At 38.7% G+C, this 18,554-nt stretch overlaps 3 protein-coding genes and 1 long non-coding RNA gene across 12 annotated transcripts; 2 read left to right on the plus strand and 2 right to left on the minus strand.

Moving 5' to 3' along the window:
* The first annotated feature begins 243 nt into the window (after nt 1–243).
* LOC128256775 (fatty acid CoA ligase Acsl3) lies at nt 244–17,691 on the plus strand. 9 transcript variants are annotated; one of them, XM_052987388.1, is made up of 11 exons: nt 244–337; nt 1,093–1,119; nt 9,625–9,869; nt 11,651–11,786; nt 13,753–14,191; nt 14,254–14,460; nt 15,400–15,874; nt 15,936–16,108; nt 16,173–16,436; nt 16,498–16,773; nt 16,839–17,691. In XM_052987388.1, exons 3-11 carry the CDS (start codon nt 9,847–9,849, stop codon nt 16,991–16,993), a joined length of 2,148 nt encoding a protein of 715 aa, XP_052843348.1. In that variant the 5' UTR covers nt 244–337; nt 1,093–1,119; nt 9,625–9,846; the 3' UTR covers nt 16,994–17,691. The 9 variants fall into 9 exon arrangements, with proteins under 9 accessions (XP_052843348.1, XP_052843347.1, XP_052843352.1 ...); XM_052987387.1 differs by lacking the exon at nt 244–337 and adding an exon at nt 451–671; XM_052987392.1 differs by lacking the exons at nt 244–337; nt 9,625–9,869 and adding an exon at nt 451–671.
* Nucleotides 5,756–6,455, minus strand: LOC128256778 (uncharacterized). Its single transcript, XR_008267814.1, has 3 exons — nt 6,227–6,455; nt 6,059–6,134; nt 5,756–5,998 (listed from the first exon to the last, which is right to left on the minus strand). It is a non-coding gene; the product is annotated as an uncharacterized LOC128256778 (long non-coding RNA).
* Nucleotides 11,806–12,931, plus strand: LOC128256777 (cytochrome b-c1 complex subunit 6, mitochondrial). Its single transcript, XM_052987396.1, has one exon. It carries the CDS (start codon nt 12,625–12,627, stop codon nt 12,883–12,885), a length of 261 nt encoding a protein of 86 aa, XP_052843356.1. The 5' UTR covers nt 11,806–12,624; the 3' UTR covers nt 12,886–12,931.
* On the minus strand, nt 14,466–15,293 carry LOC128256776 (uncharacterized). The gene is made up of 2 exons (XM_052987394.1): nt 14,812–15,293; nt 14,466–14,757 (listed from the first exon to the last, which is right to left on the minus strand). Exons 1-2 carry the CDS (start codon nt 15,144–15,146, stop codon nt 14,544–14,546), a joined length of 549 nt encoding a protein of 182 aa, XP_052843354.1. The 5' UTR covers nt 15,147–15,293; the 3' UTR covers nt 14,466–14,543.
* Nucleotides 17,692–18,554: the final 863 nt, after the last annotated feature.

The raw sequence follows: 18,554 nt of genomic DNA on the forward strand, positions 1-18,554 counted from the left end.
GAGGGCCGATGTTTTGAAAATATCCATGACATCGATGTTGGCAACGATATTTCCCCACCTCTAGCGGTGAATTTGCGTGCGTGTGGTGGGTTTGTATTTTGCAGTGAAATTTTAGCGGAACGTCGAACTAACAGAAAGAGACAGAGATGGATGGATAAACATCGATATCTCTGTCAAATATCGATAGGACCGATATTTGAAAAAATCGATGACATCAATGTTGGTATCAATGTTTCCCCACCTCTAGGCACGGTAAAATGCAAATAGATGGTTAAAAATCCGCAAAAACCGTGAAAAAGAGGCTTAAAAACAACAGCGCAATTGTAGGTGGCATGATGTGAGTGAAAATGCAGCCGGTGGCCAAAAAAAATAATCAATTTCAATAAAAGTTGAGTGAAAACGCCAGAACTAAAAACACTTAAGAGGAGAGAGCGGCAGCGGCTGCCAGAGAGCGTTTGAGAGAGAGCGAGAGAGTGCAAAGAGAGCGGCGAAGGAGAAAGAAAATAATCTCGTGGCAAAACGGCGAATAAGTTCACAAACAAAATTTACTTGATTTGAGAACGTTGTGCGTCTTTCCGTCTTTTCAAGCGGGCGCCAAACTCACTAAGGCAAATTCACAAACAAAAAATACATTAAAACACAGTTTTAAAAAAAAAAAAACTTAGTTGTGTGTAAGTAGAAAAGTGATTTTCGAGTGGCGTGATAAACACACCGACACACACCTATACACGTGCCCCGCTGCCCTCTGCATTTGTGTCTGTGAGCAATTGTGCAGTTTTGTGAAAGTTTTGCGAAAGTTTTATCAATTAAAGCGCAACGTAGACTATCTAAAAAAAAGTCTGAGCGTTCCGAGAACAAATAGATTTAGAATAGAAGGAAAAACGTGTTGACGCCAACGCAACATTTTATTTTATGCTGGTATTACGTGTGCGTTTGCGTGCGTGTGTGTGTGCGTGCGTTCTTATTGGCACAAAACGTCATTTATATAATCAGTGATTTATTTCGATCCTGTGATCTGTTGGCTGATTTCTGTATTTTGTTCTGATAATCGTTACATGTGCGCCCTCCAAAAATTACGCTTCTGCCGTTTAGAACTGAGAACTAGGCTCCCTGGAAGAGGTAAGTTATTGTCAATCATTCGGATCGGCCGGCTTCCTCTTTTCAAGGATGTCACGCCACCTTATCAATTTACCCAATAAATTTAGTTTTCGAGGCCAGGAATCAACAATCCTCCTCTCTCTTGACCCAATTTAAATGTCCGGGTATTGGTGCTGCACTTTCCTTATGCAATTGGTTGCCATTGGCGGCCAGACTTATTTTGTTTGCTGTTTGTTTATTGATTTGTTTGGCTTTCGCCACTTGATCTCACAGTCGGACTTCCATAACTTGCTCCCCCAATGTGCTTTTTATATTATATGTGTGTGTTCGAATTCGTTACCATTTGTTAAAAACATGTACATAACATAATTTATTCATATTTATTTAAATTTTTGGTTTTGGTTTAAGGCTATTTACAGTTCATACTTAATATTTGCATAAAAATCCGTACAAATGATTTTTTTCTGATCTCCAACATTCAATTTTTGTTTTATCGATACAATAAATTTCAAAAATCAAAATTTTTTTGGGCATACAAATTTTTTTAAATGCAATGCAATACAGGTACAGTAAGTTGAAAAAATATACAAAATAAATGTTAATAAGCTATTAGGAATATTCTTCCGTAGATAGTTTTTGAATCCTGAAATAGAAACCCTGTTCAAAGTTTTACCATAAAGAAGATCAAGGTATATTTCATTATTATTCGCTCTGTCTCGAAGTAAAGTGTCGAAATATATTACTTATACAAGTTGCACTGTAATTTACGGGCTGCCTTACCGTTATTTTTAAGCTGTTAATTGCATTCTTTCCCAAGGCAGTTTAAATTCTAATTAAATGCGGTGGGGAGAGTCCCATTCCGTTTGAGACCTACGCACATAAACAAATTCTCTCGCTCTCTGTTCGCTCTCTTTTGATGGATTTCCCCTACTTGGCTTGCACGTGTAAATTTCTTGTAACGTGTGTTGCGCAAACTCGCTCCCCTGTCTTATATCTCTTCCCTCTCTCCCATTGGATATATCTCTCTCTTTGTCTCGGCTTGTTATACCAACTGAAAATCATGCGAGTTTTATCTTTGTGGGTGGAAGACGGGTGGTTTTCAGTTCGGGGTCATCGGTATGTGGCAGTGTGTGTGCCGTGTGTCATATGTTTTTAATACCTTGCAACCAGCTGAGCGATGGGTGGCGTGGGTGAACGCCTAGTGGGCGGATTGCACTTTTCATGCCACGCTTTTGTTTCCAGGGCGCGGCTTTTGCTTTGGCCGGAAACGCGCCTCAGACATTTGAGGTGGAAGCACTTAATAATCGGAATATCGCTCACATAGCTGCCGGTAGATATTTACTAGGCGGGTACACATTCGGCCGTTCATCAAGCTGGAAGCTATTCTAAAGTTCATCCGGAAGAGATAGACAAGCGATAAGCGGGTTTACGTGCTTATTTCAAGTCAGTCGATTCTGGATGGGATGGATTGGTTTTAGTAAAGGTAGGAACTAAAAATGCTTAATTTGTCACAGCCATAACATTAAAAGAACTTGAACTGAAAAAATTGTCATTTGGTTTTTTAGAAAAATGTACAACGAATTACTCAGTCGAACTTTTAGCACTTGAACTTTTCTTACTCATGGTCTCATAAGTTTTGATTGTCCCGTAATGGTTAGTCCTAAAGATCTGTTTTTAATATATAGATTAGAGTAAACCCTACTATATTTCTCGAAATATAACGTAATAAAAATAAAATCTAGGATTTTTATATTAAAATGATAATTATGGGATGGAAGTGGTTGAGTTATTTTTTTCAAATTTGTTACATTTTAAAAGGTCTTTATTCATATTACCAATTTAAAATATTAGATTTGATAAGTTTCATAAGTAATTTTCAAGTAATTTGCTTTTTATTAAATATTCTTCTTATAATTCAGCTCATTGAAATTTAATGTTAGTCGGGTCACAAAATGTAACACCACCTGCACCGAATTTTCCCATACCAAAAGTTTTCACCTCGTGGGCGAGCCGTGTTTGCCGGTCTCAGCTTTCATTCATGGCCAGACCGCCCAGTTTTCCGCCCATCTCTCATTGCGGTTGCGTTGCCTCATGTAAACAATTTGCTCTTTGACCTTTTCACACTTTGCCCCAGGCTCGTTGTCTCTCTCTCCCGTGCTCTTCGCCCTGTTCACTACAGTAGACTCACACTCGCATGCAACCGGCTCTCTCAATTTCTGTCTCTCTCTTCGCCGCAATATTATTGTACTTTGCTTTAAGCTTCTTGGCGGCGGCAACATTTCCCCTGAAACTCATACGATTTTCAGCTGGTATAACGATGGAAAAACGTGCCACATTGCTTGCCGCTTGCCACCCAACCACCACAAAGTGCCACCCAGCGCCGCCGTCCCTTTCGCCCAACGCCTCGTGACTTCTCCGACTGATACACTGACCAAAATGCTGGAATTTTTAAATTGTATTTTTACAAAGAAATAAATTTATGAAATTTCTTAAATAAACTGTAATATTCAAGAACTTCTTTACTATTGCAATGATAATGATTTCTACAATTTATAATATATACGTTTTTTTTACATTTGAAAGAAATTTTATATTAAAAAGGTTACAAAAAAAAAAATTATATTAACTTTGAGGCTTCTCTGGCATGCAGTTGTAAAGTTTAACATTTTCTTTCTGTGTAGCTGCATTTGCTGATTCTTATTTCGCATCCCTATTTTCTTTATCGCACTGGGCGCAGAGTCAAAAATAGTCACGCGATGTCTGGGCATCACCCCGCCCAGCGCCCTGCCCTCAACCGCCCCTGTAACGACAATCTGTAATCGGCCTGTTGCCCAACCCCCGATTTGGCAGTTTGCCCGCCGCTTCAACAGCTTAACTTTACCGTTATTTTTCGGATTGCCGATGCAACAGCTGCCGATTGTATTACATATCTCGCTTTATTATTCTTCTAACTGCAAATTCGTTTTTAAGATGGGTAAATTTAGTTTGTTGTGATTGTTGTTGTGACCATAACTGTACCAATCATTAAAAAGTTAGTTATCTTTTGGTGTTTTTATTCACATTCTTAAAGAAATTATTTATGAGTATATAACCAAATTAGATATAAAACTAGTTATAAATGATTTTATGTTTATGTAAAATATTTGTTACAAATTTCATATAATAGAAAATATTTTAAACCTCATATTATAGTTTTCAAAAAAATTACTTTTCTTCGGCAATAAGGCTGTTTGTTTTTCCTTAAATTGTTGTCTCATTTATTTTTTTAATATTCCGATTGTTCCCATGGGAGGTATATTCTATAGTCGGCCGATTTTCATGAAATTAGAACCGTAGTTCTGAAACATTAAAAAAAAAATTATTTTGTTTTCCAATTTTTCCTATCCGGCTCGTTCCGACTTCTGTACTACGTGCAATAGAAAGACAACTTTTAAAAAGTTTCACGCAGATAGCTTTAAAACTGAGAGACAAGATTCCGTAGAAACAGACGGACGGACAGAACAAATATATTTTATAGGGTCGGAAATGTCTCATTCACTGCGTTGCAAACTTCTGACTAAAACTATACTGCCCTATTGCAAGGGTATAAAAAGTATCTTTTTTAACGTTTTCTCGAACTGCATTATTTCTCCAACTATGTCGTTAGCTTTAAACCCGAAAAATTCTGCTTTTGTTCCTGTTTCTAATTCTGGTTGGCATGCCAGCGAATTTTTGTATCTCGTTTGCGGTTCAAAAAAAGTTATATGTTTGGCAAGTGGCAGGTTTAGAAAACAAGTCGATTTGTATCTCAGTTTTATTGGCAGTGGCTGAGGAAACAGGGGCTCTATTAAAAGATGACTTGGAGTAAAGACCTATGTTCCTGGAAGCTTATAGCTCATTATAATCTAATCTAATGCGGCATCGCTATCCCTATTTTGTAAGAACATATGCTCACATATAATTTCTCAGACCCCTCAACCCATCTATAATTTTGTAATATTTCTGATCAACCCCTCTGATCTAAGCCTCTGGATCGTATGAGCATTATTTGTGTTTATTTTAGTCTTGACTTTGGTAGATTTTCTAACCGGTTTTCGCGCAGTACCGCTTCGATTAAACCGGGCTTTTGAGTTTGCCTCTGCCACTGCCATCGCCTCTTGCTCTCACGATCATTGTCAAAGTTTGTTTTCCTCTGGAAAATTTCACTGGAGCACGTGCGCTTCGGTTGATGGTCACTCTAAAGATAAGTACTCGCCTGTCTAGGTCATTTATTTTAGCGCTACGCGGCTGTCCTTACTTTCACACAGGCCCATTTACATATCTCGAGCATTCATGCGTAAGTGAGCGAGTGCAAATGAGAGTCGGTCGATCTTCTTTTCTCTCTGCGTGTGGGTGGTGTTATTCTCTCCTTTCTCTCTTTCTCTTGCTCTGTGGCGGTAATCAAATTTATTTTCAGTTTGCCTCCAAAACACACCCACACACACGGACATTCTGTTGTTTGTTTTGCATGTTTGTTACTCTTTCTCTGTGGCTGCTTTTCATTCAATGAAATATTCAACGCCCCGTGCAAATGTTGTTCTCACTTGCTGATGCTGTTGAGGCCACACAGCAAATATTTTTTTGTTTTTCATATCTTTCAAAAAGTTTCCAAGGCAAAAAGGTAATTTTGTCAGGTTTTAAGTTAACACATTTGTGATTTAATACGACACAGAATGGGCTCCTAAGAAACTTGTAAACTTATATCACGAATTTCTTTCAAATATACATATCACTTTAATTGTCAATAAACACTAAATAATGAAAAAACAAAGGTAAAATTTTTTTTATATAAGCCACAATTTTTTTCTGTGTACAGCATTGTTGCTGTCGTTATTTCAATCTCGTTTGAACAATTTTACTCGTGCTTATGTGTGTACTGCGACTGCAAAAAAAAAGTATTTTTATTTTGGACTTTGACACAGTCATACGATGATTTTGTTACCCCATTATTCCTCAGAGACTGGCCGATCGAGGGAGCGAGATAGACGGACATATAGCAGACACTCACGTAACGCCGCCTCCATGGAAATAAATAAATCAAATAATGCACTTCCATTAAAATTTTGCATTATGCGCATTCGCGGCGGGCAGAATAATGTCGTATTCTTACATTTTCACTTCTTTCCACCGCCCGTCCGTTTCAATATCAAGGCAATCCAGTGTTCCCGTTACTATTTCCCATAAAACCTGGCACCTTGACCAAAGTTCAAAAAATATTTATGCAAGCACGGCAATTACCGCATTTTCAATTGTAAACAGTGTAGCAGCTGATCAGCGGAGAAAAGACAGGTGGCTAAAACTAAAGCTGCGAAAGTGTTGCCCAAACAGAAAACTTACAAGTTGAGTCACCTCTTTACCTACTGCGTAACTTACTCAAAACAAAGTGAAATGTACCACATATTCGAAATACTATGAAATACGAAAATGAAGTCCACGTTTAATGGACACGTTTTTGTCTGACGCATTTTTGATGACGTGTTCTTTATGAGTTTAGGTTTTCTCTTTGTTGCTATTCTATACAAATTAACGTTGAACGCTTTGCACTCGAATTTTGGCATTGCTTTGCGATTTCGTAATGTCTTCGTTTGGAGCAAAAAGCGATCTTGGACTTTAATTGTGCTCAGCAAAAGTAACAGTTTACAATCGACAGCACATAAGTGATTTCAAGTTCGAGGTCTGGTCTAGTTCATATTCGTTATTTTTCGTAGCGTTTCCATTTGTGTTCTCTGATTTAATCAAGCGTTACGTGTTCATTTGTTCAATGCTTTTCAGCCGGTTGCAGTCTGTCGTGCAATGTACGCAAATAATAATAGCAATCAATTCCGAATCGGAAAGAGTTTGTGTATTTTAGCACCACAGCCGTTGGAAAAACAGTTACGAGAACCTACATACCTTTGTCAGTTGTAATTAATGCAAGGTTTCTGCCTTTGTTTTAATAGAAGCAATTAAACGAGTTTCACCCTAACATTACAAACAGTTTGTAAGCCTGCACTTGGTTGAATGCTGGCTGTATTTTTAATTATGACTAAGTGTAAGTAGAAGACATATGTGACTTTTATATTTCTAAACGCTTAAGGTTATCAACTTATTTTTTATATGACTGTAGCTCTCCAAAAATAAATTGTTTATTTGCTGAAACTCATTTCCAAATTGTATTTTAACCGAACCATAAAGATTATCAGTAAATGTATTTTTATTGAACCGTAATATTCTTAAGACCCGTTTTTTTATGGGTAAAATTACTGTTTACCTGTCAAAATTCTAATTTTAAAAATTGTATTTTAACGATGCGATTAAGTGTACCGAAACGCTCATTTGCCAAATGGCCTTTTAAGTTAATCAACTCATCTTTATTGGATCGTAACAAATACAAATAAAACTTTTATAAATAAATACCTACGGATATTATGATTTCAGAAATTTAAATTAAACGGTGTAAATTCCATCGCAATCTTTTTGAGTTCACCGCAAGTGTTGATGATTTTTAAAAAGTATTTGATGGCTGTTGACCTCTGTACCGGTTAAAGTGGTCGTTGTAAGAAATTACGCATACGCCGCGTGTGTGCGTTTTCTAAGCCCCAAGGCTTACGAATCGGATCTGATTCAACAGTTCTCAGAGCAGTGCTTATTTGGGCACAACCACCATAATTTTTTCAAATGTGCGACATGGCACATTGTTGACCAGAGGGGCGGTGTTGGGGGCGTGTCGCGTCCAAAGTACGGATTACAGTAATCACAGGCTTAATGCGCACAATTTCCTTATTGTTTTTAACCGGACCATGATTACTTAGTTAGGCACAACACTGGGCATAACCTTTGCCTCCAACACGCCATTCTCCATGTTCTCGTTTTATACGTACGTCTCTTTCGGTGTACTTTGAGATAAATCTTTGACCCGAGGTTCAAGTTCGGATTGGCACATTGGTGATCTGTGGAAGTGTTTATACACGACCCATGGATATGCAACGCTAAACGATTTCAAATTTTCATTTAATTTTCATTCATTAACCTACAACGGCAGCTAAACAACTTTCGCCTATGCTTGCGCCACTCGATGGCTCTGAATCTTGTACAGTGGTTGTCAAAGCACTTATTGAAAACATATTGAAATTTAAAATACATTATCCAACTTTTAAATTACATTTTGGGGTTAGTTAAGCTAAAAGTTACTTTTTGAAATAGATTTCGTTTTGATTATTTTTATGGATACGTTGAGACTAAAATCTTTTCTTCCCTATTCAAATAGCTACAATACCATATGTAGTTAGGATATCCATATTAAATGCTTTGGCTTTCTGTAGATTCCCAATTATAAGTAACTCTAAAGAAAATATTCCTAAGAATAATATGGTTTTTTCTAGAAAACCATATTTAACCCATGGTGCCGATTGTTTTGCTAACTGCCTTTTTTGTTTGCATATATTTAAATACCGAACTGTGTTGTTTTCGCAGTCCACGTATTCTCTTTCTTCGCAAACAAAACACGTATTCACAATGTTTACGGTTTCGACTCTGCTCCTCCGAGTTTTAACCATATGTCAGAGGTACGAGGGATAACCGAGCAAAAGATCTGTATTTTGGGGGCAGTTCAATGCACTCCACCGAAGCCGACTGAAACCAAGTTTCTCATTTGCATACCCTTTTATATCACTCGCGTATCACATGATTTTTATGTTTTGAGCGATTGCATAAGAAGTGAACTTTGGCCGCCTTGGAATGGAATGCTCTTCGTTGTTTATCAGTGACGGCAGATTCTAAGGAACACAGTTGATATCGGCTTTCAGAGCGGATAAACCTTGGTCTGGCGGACTTTGGCACCTGCCTTCAACATTTGTTTATAACTAAAAGCGCGAAGGTGTTTCTTTTGAAAATTGTGTAAATTAATGCCAAAGATTTCGAATAGTTCCAATTAATGTCCCCGACCTATGCCAATGTTTCTCTATCTTTTCTAATGGGCGGAATGAGAAAGAGAGAGTGACAGTGAGGGCTAGAGAATCCGGTTATGCAATCACTCTCTTGGTTTTTATTTTCTATTTAAACTGCCTGTCTAATTTTAATTTTAGTCTATATATATTTTTTTTTCTCTGTTGATACTATTTCTAATCGTTCTCTATATTCTTGTTATCAACATTTTAATTTTCTGGCAATCATCCAGTAAAGCAGAACAATAAAAAGGAACTTGTTTGGGTTTTGATTATAATATATAAGAAGGCCAGAATTAATGTTGCCTAATTGAAAAAGATTTTGACGCAATTTCATTATTTTTATCTATTCAAAGAACGCAGACGGGAAATTACTTTTTGTAGAAAAATAGTATTAAAAGATAGCAGTGATTATATTTTTTTTGTTAAGTATCTTTTGTTTTTATGTCACACACTCTTTTTGTTGCGGTTGTATGCAAATATGCAGATTTGGATGCTTTCTTTGTTACTCGTACTTCCCCCATTCTGTTGTCTTATCTCATTCTCACAACATAAATGCATATATTCGTTCTCTTTCCGGTTGCAGGTGAAAACAACAAACAGAACCACATCTAGAGAGGGACCTGACATCATCGTTTAATTGTTGCATCCATTGTTTGTTCGTCCTTGCCATATATCAGAGCAAAGCTCCTTTGGAGGATATCCCCTAAAAAGAGAGCGTCACTCCTCTCGCACCTCACCAATTTCCACCACCCATCAAGATAACCCATTGAAATCGGACATCGGACAAAGAAAAACAAGCGGCAAGATGTTCATCGAAGACGATGCGCAGTAAGTAGATACACATTATTAAATAATATCTGTTTAAATATGTGCTTGCTTTTCTTGTATTCAATGAGTAAATATGTATGTATTTCATTTAGTGTTGGCTTTATGGTTATGGGTCTTGTTACATTTACAGGGATTTACAGGGATTCAAACATAGAACCAATTTTTGGCTAATAATAATAACTGAGTTTTTTTTTTTTACTCATTTACATTATTTAATAAAAAAAAATCAGATCTAAAAACCAGAAAATAGCTCATTGCCTTGGGAAATTGACGTCATGTCCACTTGCGCAATACAAGTTCAAGGCTATCGTTCAATTTGCTTATCAGGCCAGCACTCATACATGATGTCTTTATCAAGTGTGCAGTCTTTAACTACAATTTTTACTACGGATTATAATAAGTGCCACACGCTACGATCGCTCACATATAACAAATGCCATGTTCTATATACGTTTATGTATTAAATTAAATGCCAAACTCAGCATGATTCGGTTCCTAAGATAACTAGCTTCTAGCTGAGTTCTATTCTCAATTATTCTCAACAACCAGTTAACATCCAGTAAAACTAATCCATCGACGAGCGATAAACAATTATGGATGAGCAAAATCCCCAATTAAGTTGCCTTGCAATAATTTAAAATTAAAATTCTACCATTTGAATTAAATTAGCATTGCGATAATAAGTTTATCTAGTGAACTGGTGGCTAGCGATCAAAATTTTAATGAGGAAACAAAATTTTAAATATAAATGGCATGAGCTATTTTTTTTTATGCAATTATAAATAAAGTGATAAAAAGTTGGCATAATGGCGGCAGTTTTTATGGAATTGCAAAGAAAGTGAGATTGCTGACAATTGTTTGTGAGGATATTTTCGGGTGTCGATAAGTACAAAAATAATATAGAGATAAGCATGTGAAGAAAAACGTAGTTTGCTAATAACAATGAAATCAGGGCAGATAAGCATGTGAAGAAAAACTGAGTTTGCTAATTACAATGAAATCAATGAAAGCAAAGTATTTATATAAAATTCTAAAGATGTTCGCTTCGGTTATTAGGCCAACATTTTGTAAAGTTTTTCACATTGTAACGATTACTCGATAATTAATAAAATATGTATTGCTATAACCCAGCGGTTAAAAGTTGGATGGGGTCTGGAGAAAAAATACTTTTCTTATGGACTAAAAGTAATAGATTACATTCGCTGATATTAGTCAAAGTTGTAAAGGATGCTTACACGACTTCGTTATTTCGTTTCCCTTCTGTAACATTTGTGCTTTAAAACTCTTAAAATAGCAACATTGTTATATGTAAAGATTAATGTGCTAAAATATAATCATGCATGCACTTTAGTTTTTTTTTTTCTCATTTTAATAACCAATTAGTCGGGCCCCTTAAGGGTGAGATATTGCAATCTCTAGCTGATAATAAGCCGAACACCTCCAGTGCTCTTCACTTGTTATCGCCCGTCCGAAAAGCGTTTTCTGAGCACCGAGGTTCGATTCGAACTGAGCGTGAGAGTGTCTACCCCTTTCCGCTTTCGGACTTTCAAGACATGCTAACAGTGGCAGCAGCAGCAGGTGGTGATATCAGTTGGTTTTCCGCTTGCGACGGCGCTACAACCTGTGGGTGGGTGCAATGTGAGAATCGTTCGAACAACCAACCAACTAACCAGCCAACCAACCGGGCGTATACGTGATGAGACGGGGAAACCAATAGTTTATGCCTGCTGAAATTTACATACCAATTGGTCACTAATTTGTATATTTTATTGCCTTTCTAGAATGGACAGCTTCTGGGTGCAGAGCGCAATTGGCGCGATCAAGGCGATCGCCTTCATGTACGACATCATCACGCTCCCTGTGTACCTGGTTATGCAGAAGCCCTGGAAACGCCGGCAGGACTCTCGTCGAGTAAAGGTAAGCGTGTTGACAGGATGCCAAAAAACTTTGATAGCTGCAAAACAAAAAACAAAATGGCAAACAGCCATTTAATTACACCCGGCCAATCAGTGCGCTGACTGTAACTATCTCTAGAATCGTGTAGCTGAAATACTTTCGACTTTGCACTGGACGTTCCAAAGTGCAGGGACTTGACTACTTAGCTACAATCGCATGCTTTAGTTTCGTATATATTTATTTGAAAACTGCACCCTTGCTTATCAGTTTTATTTAGGTTTTTCCAGATTTAGTTTCTTTCCTGTGAAGCTTTATTCGGGCAGTTGTCGTTTTTGTTTGATTTCTTTTTTCTAATCTATGTGCATGACGACTTTTGATTTATTGACCAGGTCCACTTTTCCACTATCTATGTGTCTTTATCAGAGATTCGCTTTTTTATGCGACAATTAGCCGAAGCGATTTCCTTGCTTTCGTTTTGCTTTATTAATTCGCGTATGTTAGGACACCCAATCATTGCTGTGTACGATAAGTGCACAGGTTGTCAGGCCATATAGACTGTGTAGGTGGTCCTGATAAGAGAGTCGCTCAGCCCAAAAAAATAACAATTATTGTGTATCCCCCAAATAATCAGGAAACTCGCTTGTACAATGCTATTCCCCCTTATGAGTCATGCTGAAAAATTTAAAAAATATTTACTGATAAAATTCCATGGAATATATACATATGTAGTTTATAAAAGACTTATCTGTCATTCAGAAAACTATATAGATATTTCCAAATGAGAGTTAGCTTATAACACATTCCCTGGAAAATAAATGGTTCAATTCGATACTAGCTGTATTTTCTAAAAGCTGCAAGTATGGAATTCAAAAGCTTCTTCTCGCAACCTTTCGTTAAAGCCGATGACGAAGGAACTGAGTTAGTTGATCCACAAGAAGCCCTAAGAGAAAAATGCGAAGCTAAATATCATATTCAGTCTTTGTACAAGAAGTATCAAGAGTGCAATGATCGTGTAAATGGCCGAACCAAAACAACTGAAACATGCGTGGAGGAATTGTATGACTTCGTTACTGAATTGGATCATTGCGTTGCTCACACTCTTTTCTCAAAGCTTAAGTAAAAACTTCAAAATTAGCAATTAAATAAAGGAACTTCAGAAATTCTTATGCAGCGTGTTTTAACACAATTCAAGCCCGCTAGCTAGAATAAATTCATTTTTCCAGCTATAGCTTTTTAAGGAAAAGCACCAGCTGAGAAACGTCTCTATCTAATTTTTACTATCTAAATGGAACGCTTTCAGTCGGCTGATAAGGTTTATGTATTTTTGTTATGCCAACGTCGGGAACTAAAACCTCTTGCTTCGTAAATTTGTGTGCAACTTGCTGTAAACTCTATAAACAACAAAGTGCATTGCTTTTAGTCAAATCACAATTAAGAAAAGTACAGTGGTTTCATAGTTTAGGGGTCAGGAAATCTTTATCCGTTACTATGGCTAAACTAGCTTCTCATCGCATATCTCAACTCCTACTTCCCCTACAGGCCAAGCCCATTAACCAGAAAATGTTGGTCGATGAGTCCAAGTACGCGCCGGATGACATTGAGGTTTAACTTTTGCAAATGTGTTTTTAATAGTTTAATAATACTATATGTTTTGGAACATACACACATTACACGAACACACTGACACATTGGGGCACCCCCATACCCCACACACATGAACATAGCACACGCACAATAAATGTTCCAAGGACTGGTGATCGTACCCAGAGTTGAATTCCCTGTTTGGAGATCCTTTTTGGTGTTGGTCAACGAAACATGATCTCCTGAGTTATGGCCCTCACCACCTCAACAAATCCTCGAAAACTGACATGTCTGTTATCTCTCTGTCGACTTTACTTTGTGGTCCCTCCCCTAATCTAGCTTTTATTTGAATAGCCACCTCTGACACAATAATGAAGTAATCGCCACGCTTTTGCACATTTTCCAGGCAAAGATCGTGAAGAACGATGACAATGAGCTGACCTACCGGACTACGGATCCACCGCGTGATGTCCACGTGAAGATGTTGCAGGAGAACATTGACACGCTGGAGAAGGTCTTCAATTATGTGGCCAAGACGTACACGTCGAAGCGCTGTCTGGGCACGCGCCAAATCCTCAGCGAGGAGGATGAGGTGCAGCAGAACGGACGTGTCTTCAAGAAGTACAACCTGGGTGACTACAAGTGGAAGACTTTCACCGAGACGGAGCGCACGGCGGCCAACTTCGGACGCGGTCTGCGAGAACTGGGACAGAAGCCGCGCGAGAATATCGTCATCTTTGCCGAGACGCGGGCCGAGTGGATGATGGCCGCCCACGGATGCTTCAAACAGGCTATGCCAATTGTCACCGTCTATGCCACACTAGGCGACGATGGAGTCGCCCACTGTGAGTACATTGCACACGGCATATATGTTCGCCCCCGAAATAACATTCGAATCTGTCGCTAGGCATCACCGAAACGGAAGTCACCACGGTTATCACCTCGCACGATCTGCTGCCCAAGTTCAAGACTCTGCTGGACAAGTGCCCGCTGGTGAAGAACATTATCTACATCGAGGATCAGCTGCAAAAGACGGAAACCACTGGCTTCAAGGACGGCGTCAAGATCTTGCCCTTCAGCCAGGTTGTCAAGACCGGACAGGAAAGCAAATTCGGTACGTTTTAAGAGGGTGTTAAAATAAGGATTTATTCTACTCTCGATCAAACGATAAATTTGCTAGCCATTGCGCAAAGCGATTCACACCGAAAAGGTGGTTGTCTTGTGATGTTTACCATCAACATTCTCCATATGCCCCTCAGGCTTTGTGGTGGATGTGGTGGGCTCGACTTCATCAACTACATTACTTTTCGAATCGAGCTCTTCAATGACATTTTTCTCGGCTGCTTCATCGTCACTATCTGAGCCGCCTAGCCTGAAATCTGGTTTAGCCCTTTGGCTGCAATATCGCCATCTGTAAAAAAGGCAGAATATGTCAACAGATTTCTTAGTGATAAGCATCACTCACCTCATGTCGGTGCTGGAAAACTCGACCGGCTGCAACAGGATTGGCTGCGCTCGGTCTAAAAACTCGTTCACAAGGCTGGAACCTGGCTCTACGTTTAAAAATTCTGCTTTAGCCTCAAGCTGAATACCTTCTGATATTTTCTCGCCATCTCCTCCTTGTTTCGAGGCATATGATCGATATGCCCGGTAAACGAGTACGCCGCAGTAAGCGCCAAAGAGAGTGAAAAACACAAAGCAGCTTTTCGGTTTTCCTGATGTGGTGCCTAGTAAAGCATTGCACTGTTGCACACAAGTCAACGGCGTCAGGGTGATATACTCCTCCAGGACATCTGCCATTCTGAATCGTGTCTTGGTACTAAAACCTTTACCCTACGCAATTTTGAAACAATTTGTTTTGTATGCCAAGTGTATTCGGTACTTATTTGAAAATTCACTAAATGTGACACAATGAGGGTAGCATGCTCTATGCTCTGAAAACATTTTAGTATAAATTATAAGAGAGGGCCAACAAGGGTCTTTTAGTAACACTTCCTTATTTCTGGTCGAAAGAGAACCCTTTTTACCATTGCCTTTCTTTTGTGTTCCACAGAGAACGTGCCACCCAAGGGCGATGATATTGCCATCATCATGTACACTTCAGGCTCCACCGGCACACCAAAGGGCGTCCTTCTGTCCCACAAGAACTGCATTGCCACGATGAAGGGCTTCGTTGACATGGTTCCCATCTATCCGGATGATGTTCTGATCGGATTCCTGCCCCTGGCGCACGTTTTTGAACTGGTTGCTGAGAGTGTGTGCCTGATGACTGGCGTGCCCATCGGCTACTCGACCCCGTTGACCCTGATCGACACCAGCAGCAAGATAAAACGTGGATGCAAGGGTGACGCCACCGTGCTGAAGCCCACCTGCATGACTTCGGTGCCGCTGATACTCGATCGCATCTCCAAGGGTATTAACGACAAGGTCAACTCGGGCTCGGCGTTCAGGAAATCGCTCTTTAAATTCCTTTACCAGTACAAAGTCAAGTGGGTGCAACGTGGCTACAAGACGCCGCTAATAGACAAGTAAGAATAGTGCACTTATCAGGGCCTTGAGTTAGTTACTAAGCTATTAATTCATTTGCAGATTGGTCTTCAAGAAGGTGGCAAAGCTGATGGGCGGCAAGGTGCGCATCATTATGTCCGGTGGAGCGCCTTTGTCCTCAGACACCCATGAGCAAATCAAGACCTGTCTGTGCTTAGAGCTGATCCAGGGCTATGGCCTCACGGAAACCACGTCCGGCGCCACAGTAATGGATTGTAAGTGATTGAATGTCCGGCATTCGTATCCCATCAAGTAATTTACTCCATTGTCCAAAAAAAGATCGCGATATGACATATGGACGCACTGGAGGACCCCTGACTGTATGCGACATCCGTCTGGTCAACTGGGAAGAGGGCAACTACCGCGTGACAAACAAGCCTTATCCTCAGGGCGAGGTGCTGATTGGCGGCGATTGTGTCTCCCAGGGCTACTACAAGTTGCCCGGAAAGACAAGCGAAGATTTCTTCGAGGAGGACGGACGAAGATGGTTTAAGACCGGCGACATTGGCGAAGTCCAAGCTGATGGCGTACTTAAGATTATTGGTAGGTTTTCCAACTGCATTTATATGCAAGAAAACGATTATTGACATCCCACCCCCTGCAGATCGCAAGAAAGATCTGGTTAAGCTGCAGGCCGGCGAATATGTCTCTCTGGGCAAGGTTGAATCTGAGTTGAAGACGTGTGGAATTATTGAGAACATTTGCGTATATGGAGACCCCACTAAGCAATTCACCGTGGCGCTGGTCGTGCCGAACCAGAAGCATTTGGAGGAGCTGGCCGAAAAACATGGACTGGGAGACAAGACCTACGAAGAGCTGTGCTCATCGCCCGTCATTGAGAAGGCTATACTCAAGGAGATTGCCGAACATGCGCGGAAATGTAAGTTGCGATAAAGACCTAAATATTTACGAAGTTTTCTAAAATTGCAATCTTGTATCTTGCAGGCAAATTGCAAAAGTTTGAGGTGCCCGCCGCCATCACATTGTGCAAGGAAGTCTGGTCTCCCGACATGGGACTGGTGACGGCTGCCTTCAAGCTGAAGCGCAAGGATATCCAGGACAGATATCAGCATGATATTAACCGCATGTACGCCTCATGAAAGTCAATGTACTAAGCCAGGAGTAGCAGATGCAGCAACGACAACAACACGGAGACAACTACATTAGTGGAGCAGCAGCAATGAAGCTAGTGTGTACTAATGGCGATTTAGTAGCACCTTACACGGCATTTGCATGCATACCAAATCCAAAACCAAACTAGCCTAAGTCCTAAAAGATCTGAAAGCCGAGCAAAACATTCGAGAAAACATTGTGCATGTAAAGACAGAATGTTCTCATTTACCAATTGTTTGCCAGAATTTTGAAAATTACTCGTTTCTCATCCTAATAAATAAAGTTTGTTGAAGTTTTGTTGATAGACAGCTGCAGCTGGGTTTGGTTTGGAAGTGCGCTGTGTATGTGCTTAGAATGCTGTTGATCAGATTGACAATGATAAAGATAATGAGAATGAATATTGTATACTGTACAGTTTTCGGTTTTTAGTACATTTTGTGGCAAATGAATATTGCATAAACAATACTTATTTTTATAGTAAGCTTAAGTGGTTGCCTATTAATTATGTACATACGATATATACACACAAATATATAAATGAATATATGTGTATAATTTATATAATATTTAGTGTACTTCTCTATGCTAAGTTTAATGTATGGAAATCTTGAAGGAATGAAATGTTGAAATCTGAAAAGAAAGCGACTTGATTATGAATTAAAAGCACGAACTAAGAAGTGAAAAATGCGAATTTTCCTGGCAAAATGCTTCTTTTTGGCGTGAAAGAAATGCATCTAAACACAAATGGAACCATCCAAAAATTATATTTAATTACACAAAGGCGAAAAAAGGTTACAAATGGCAAATGTAATATATATTTTAGCTCAATTTAGTTAAAGGAAAAACCACATCAAATGAATTTTATTAAAAAAATTATGTAAACACACATAACGAGAAAAGTCAAAATTAAAATGCAACAAATGAAAGACTTAGTACTAAAATATAAAAAACAATGAAAACCACTAAAGGGCCAAAATTAATGCCTAAATGAAAAATATTTGTTTTAGATGTGCAAGGACTTTTTGAATATATTGTAGTCATATTTTTAGTTAAACTATGTATATTTAGGAAACGTTTAGCAATTTTTTGTGGGGAACGTTGCGTTTCTTTAAAATAAAATTCAACTGAAAAATACACATTTTTATTTCTGTATAATTTGCGAAGGAAGCAGTATCAGTGTTTTCCTCTTATCTCCAATTTGAAACACAACACCTATCACACTGATCAAATACATTATTGTAACAAGAACGAAATGAGTTACAAGTAAATAAAGAATTAAGACAATTATTAAAGATAAGTACCACTGCATTACTATATTTTTGATCATATGAAATACTGGATAAATAAATAAAAGAAACAATTTTTAGTTTTCATCGAGCAGCAACATGGATCTTGATTTGGAAACGGGAACTTTACGTTTAAATTTTTGACTGCAAATGTAACGATTTTTTTCTTAAATATCGAAATGCTTGTGCTATCGATCAGTGGTCAGTATATCAAAGTTTTCCACTAAGAACTTTTCATGGGGCAAGAGCTTTCGGCTAGATC

The sequence above is a fragment of the Drosophila gunungcola genome (genome assembly GCF_025200985.1).
Source record: "Drosophila gunungcola strain Sukarami chromosome 2R unlocalized genomic scaffold, Dgunungcola_SK_2 000030F, whole genome shotgun sequence".
Taxonomy (NCBI): domain Eukaryota; kingdom Metazoa; phylum Arthropoda; class Insecta; order Diptera; family Drosophilidae; genus Drosophila; species Drosophila gunungcola.

Excerpts from the sequence above, each read along its gene's own strand:
- LOC128256777 (XM_052987396.1), top strand. The coding sequence starts at position 12,625 with ATGGAATTCAAAAGCTTCTTCTCGCAACCTTTCGTTAAAGCCGATGAC.
- LOC128256775 (XM_052987385.1), top strand. The coding sequence starts at position 11,423 with ATGCTAACAGTGGCAGCAGCAGCAGGTGGTGATATCAGTTGGTTTTCC. Across the intron at positions 11,787-13,752 it reads AGGACTCTCGTCGAGTAAAG|GCAAAGATCGTGAAGAACGA; the intron begins GTAAGCGTGTTG and ends CACATTTTCCAG. Across the intron at positions 16,774-16,838 it reads TGCCGAACATGCGCGGAAAT|GCAAATTGCAAAAGTTTGAG; the intron begins GTAAGTTGCGAT and ends TGTATCTTGCAG.
- LOC128256776 (XM_052987394.1), bottom strand. The coding sequence starts at position 15,146 with ATGGCAGATGTCCTGGAGGAGTATATCACCCTGACGCCGTTGACTTGT. Across the intron at positions 14,758-14,811 it reads TTTTCCAGCACCGACATGAG|ATGGCGATATTGCAGCCAAA; the intron begins GTGAGTGATGCT and ends CCTTTTTTACAG.